The sequence below is a fragment of the Opisthorchis viverrini genome (genome assembly GCF_000715545.1).
Source record: "Opisthorchis viverrini unplaced genomic scaffold opera_v5_5, whole genome shotgun sequence".
Lineage (NCBI taxonomy): Eukaryota > Metazoa > Platyhelminthes > Trematoda > Opisthorchiida > Opisthorchiidae > Opisthorchis > Opisthorchis viverrini.
The window spans coordinates 4,090,491-4,095,353 of record NW_008751661.1 but is presented as its reverse complement, the minus strand read 5'-3'; the positions used below and the strand labels follow the sequence as shown (position 1 = coordinate 4,095,353).

The window sequence follows — 4,863 nt, the reverse complement described above, 5'->3', positions numbered from 1 at the left end:
TCAATGCATAGCTCCCTTCCCAACACCAACTTAACAGTCCACTGACAGTCTTGTATTTACGCAGCAATTTACCAGCTCCCGCCTCCAGTGCGTAGCTACCTACCCCACCTCCTTAAAATCATCGGTGAACTAATCTGTGGCAGCCACAACCACTGTACGAGAAGTATGCGGTTAGCCGATAATGATTATGTTGACCAAAGGAGCCATCTCCCAACCTTCTTCACTCCGATATCATATTCTCTTCGTTTTTTTGTGGTATTGCCATTGATAACAACTTGACGATATCAAGCCCTTACTACTCAAGAAAGAAAGCGTTCAGCTGTAGCACCCTTCCGGTGCCTAGCTGCCATGCCACCCGAAGGAAGCACGAGGGCTGGGATATTGCCAGGTTGCCCAAGCCTAGACAGAGGAAGTCGAGTGGCGGAGGTTGGATTCGAACCACGGACCTTCTGGTCAGTAAATTCGCGCTCTAACCACTTGGGCCATCTCGCTCAAAGTCGATCTCATTCGCGTAGGATTGCCTATGTCTGTCTGAAAATCCTGAAGTTGTTCCGCCTAGATTTCCCAGTGTAAGTGTGCCCCCTTTAGGTTATGCTCTCCTTACCGGAATTCGATGACCGCACGTAAATGTGACTATGGTCGAAAGCATTTTTCAGATGAACCTATTCAATGGATACAATCGTTTCGGTCTGCTTTCACACCTACTACCTGTTCGTTTGGTAATTTCTTCGTACAACACCGCCCCCACTCTACATAGTGCGCTGGAGACTAGACGCTTCCTCTTCGAGTGCTCAGTCGATTCATCTACCTTTTTCTTCAGCTCGTCCAATGGATTATTATTCAAGCGGACCGCCTCCGAATATCGTAGAGCCACCCAAACTTGTCAGACAGATCCAACAGGTACCTATCATTTTCAGTTTAATTGAGCTTTCATGATAGACTCACCGGCAATTTTTGGACAGCGTAACACCTTACGTTTTGGCTCGTTGGATAGCCACAGGCACTTTATTTTTCCTATACATCTTACGAGTGTGTTTAGTCCAAGTAACTTTACCTATTTGCTCCCTACGGTTGAATGACTCCTTGCACAGGGTTACCATGTCGTCAGTTACGCCCTGGGTATTTTCCTGTTGAACCGACTAATCGGGTTTATCTCACCAAAAATTGACCCAGAGACCGACCCAAGTAACTTTGTTTTCTGTTTTTCAATGTTTGTTTTCTTTCAGCTGGGAACACAGTACTTCCGACCACCACTTCTGAAGACTTCAGACCTTTTATTCGACGGTTACCCGAACTAGTGTTTTGGTTTGTTCCAACAGCTGGAAAAAATGCCTTATCACCCGTTTGCTTTCAGGCATACCTGTACTGTTGCGATCGCTCTTTCGTTGTTCTGTACGGCATTCGAGTTTCTTGATGTGCCAGTATTTTGGCCTATATTAGTGCTGTACTTTCTACTTCTGTTCTATCTTACAATGAAGCGACAGATAATGGTAAGTTGGTGTGATATCAGTGTGGTTCCTCTTTGGTACTTACATCCACATCGTTTAGGGAGCCCTACTCCCGTGCTACTCTTCTGGATAGTTCAAAGCATTAGACCGAATTTTCGATCTTAATAAAGCTCGTTAGCAGTGCACATACTCAGTTTCATCGAGAAGCGCGAGACGAGTTTGTCGCCAAAACCTTTCCCGCGCATGCCTGACGCATCTGGATTGGCAGGTCTAAACAAGTGAACATGTTCAGGCTTGAACAATCAGTTTGTGGTCCGTAGACGGCGAGGCGGCCATTATATGGGTTCATTCGACAAGCGATCCATGGTTGTCTCCATGGTTGTCTGACTGAAAACCATCGCTTGCTAACCCTATTCATGCGTGCTTGGCTGCTATGTTTGTGATAGTCCTGTCGCCTTTGTGAGCTACCGTCCCACGGTAGATCGATAAGCTTTCTTTTGTGACTCCTATGTTCCGGGTATTCGAAGTTAGTGGCCATAACTAATGCACCATCGTTCAAAATGGGCTGTGTTACCCAGTTACCTAACGCCGCTCATAGCATCCAGCCTTCTCCGGAAGGAATTCACCTACTTGAGTCGCTTAAGTTCTTCTTGATAAGGTTTAAGCGAAAGTGGTGTGGACCGACCTTCGGTCACAATTTATTTGTCACGCATAATATTGATGTCATCTATTTACATATCGTTTTTCACTGCCCATGGGCTCCGCGGAAAATGCAAATTCTTCAGCTTCGACTCGATAGTCAAATGCAATGGATTTCATATGGTGATAGCTCAGGTTATGGTCGACGGTTGGACTGTTCGCTGATCGTGGCAATCCAGTGAGGGATCGAACCAATGTTCCCCCAGCGTTGTTCCATTATCATCTCTACCGGGCCGCTTGGACTTAATAAATTACAAATATGGCTTCAAATATAGTTTCACTTTTGCAACTGGTGCAGTGTGTAGAAAGTTAAATGCAGGATGATGGAAGTAATTTTTTGGCAGTGCATTTCACAATTAGTGAAGAATTTAGCTACTTTTTTTTCAAAAACGTGAGTACTTCTTACCCACCGTCTAACTCGTACGGTGTTCTTCATTGTGATTGTAACGTTGATCGCAGCCTGATCTATGCGTATTGCTTGTGTGAATATGTGGGTCGTTTTACCTTGCTTTCCATTCGTCCTCACTTTGCAGCACATGATAAAGTATCACTACTTACCGTTCACCTATGGCAAGCCACGTCATCATTCGTCGACTGCTGGACACAAATGAAACATTTTCGAACAACAGCATGACCGGTTGAAAGAACTGTTCAATTAAATTTTCCCGAGAACCTGTTGAGAATCTCTGTCTCCAACACCGAGCCCCCTCTCCCCCTCTTTCTCCAGCTCCTCAAAGTGCTTTATCTCAGTTATATGACCACCAGCGTACCTTGAATATCAATTTTCACTATTATCACCACCGGGTAATGTGGATGTTTCGTTGCACAACCGGCTGAGGTCTTGGTCTAACTGAATCAAGCTCCGCAGCCTCGAATACGAGACTTCTGTTTGTGTGATTCTCTCAAATGTGAATATCTTCGTGGTGTCATCCCGCGTTTCCCTGAACATACACAGCATGCGGAATCAGCCGTGTACCTATTTTGTTCAGCTTCTATCCGCCTGTCGTCTATTATCACGGTAATCACCGCTAGATGGTATTTGTTTGCTTTGTACACCATTACCGCCGGGCTAAACATTCATTTTATCTTATGTTTTTTTTTCAATAAATTTCTTAGTGTTCGTTTTGTTCTGGTGCAGAAGTAACCTAGCAGCCTTTGTTCTTCATACCACATAAATTGCATTACTTGTTTCATGCCCCAACCTTACACATGGCCCTAATAATGCGTGGAATTCTTTAATCATTTATATGCAGTTGTTTCCTCTTCCGCTTACTCCTCACTAATGCTACCTTGCTGTGCTCGCGTGCATCGATGATAACCTGAGACTCGAACTTTCAAAAGACCGTTGTGAGAACGAGTGAAATTCGCTTCCAAACTAGGTTTTCCTTGTCTTGCGGCACACTTCCCATCTCGCGAACATAGGACTATACACAGCTCTCTTATCGGTGAGAGGTTTCCTTTTCTACCACACAATAAAGGAATGGGTAATGAAGCTTTGATTTTGCACTATTTTTTTCAAATAGATTTTATGAGCGCGATGCAACAGTTTGATCCATCGGGCCCGAATGGATATACTAGTGCAATATAATAGACCTTTATGCTGGTTGTCGAACGCCTGGCATCTGGATCATTACGAACGCAAGCTTTGTGCCGCCTAGTTAAACTAAAACAAGTACCACTAAACCGGATCATTTATCACAGAGAATTATCTTAACGCAATAACAACTGCAGTTATTGACTTACCCTGCGCTGCTTCATCCTGTGCTCCAGTCTCCCAACTTACAATCCAAATGGTGGCTGTGGCATGTTCCAGTGATTGGTCAACTCCCCGCAAGAAGGGCCAGCTGATACGGCCATGTAATATGTCAGCAATGTCAACTCTTATAGCGTGATAACCAACCATAACTATTGGCTAAGGGTGTATGGCGACTCCGTTGTGGTTTATCTCCGTGGGAAGTTTCGATGGATCATAATTCTGCCTTGACTCAATTGTCTCGCTGGGGTACTTTTCCACGACCGGCTGCTCGCATTACCAACGTGTTTGTTCCTAAAGTAATCCAGACTCCTCCAAACGGTTTTCTGTTGCGTGGTCTATCGAACAGAAGGGAGCGTGATGCTCCTCGCACATTGGAATCCCTTCAGTTTTGATTTTTCGGATCCACAGGAAACCATTTTTTACTATTTCTGTTGGATCGTCTCCCAAATCATTAGCGAAACACACTCATTTTCGAGGAAATTTGGTTTTGCGAGAGACTTACCTGGAAGCCAGCTGATTCTGTCGTTTTTGATGTTTCTAGGCAATTGATCTATCATTTTTCGCCTGATCAGGCGGTATCCCAGCCCTCTTGCTTCCTTCGGGTGGCATGGCAGCTAGGCGCCGCAATGTTTCTACAGCTGAACAAGTTATTTTATTTATTAATCAGGCCTTGCTGTCGTAACGGAATTGAGATAACCAGACTGCCATGGAAATGTGAAAGACCAAGTTAAGCATGTGTATTCGTTCATCCCATCTATTGTTATGGCGGAGTATTTTTGGCGCTAATTTTATTATGTTTTAATTCTTCATTCTTGGATAGCAGTATCGTACCGACCGGTAAATTGTGATGTGGCCCGAAATCTGAATTACTTTATGAGCCTCAAAAATTTCGCCATTTTGCACTCGTTCTGAAAGATGGCCGAAAGTTGAAAAGCGAATATGGAGGCTTGTTTTTCGACA

The 4,863-nt window shown here is 44.3% G+C and overlaps 1 protein-coding gene across 1 annotated transcript; it reads left to right on the top strand.

Moving 5' to 3' along the window:
* Positions 1–348: 348 nt before the first annotated feature.
* On the top strand, positions 349–3,550 carry T265_00559 (hypothetical protein; the record flags this gene model as incomplete). Its single annotated transcript, XM_009164363.1, has 5 exons — positions 349–569; positions 821–900; positions 1,227–1,297; positions 1,320–1,490; positions 2,681–3,550. The coding sequence occupies 5 exons, from the start codon at positions 349–351 to the stop codon at positions 2,756–2,758; spliced, it is 621 nt and encodes a 206-aa protein (XP_009162627.1).
* Positions 3,551–4,863: the final 1,313 nt, after the last annotated feature.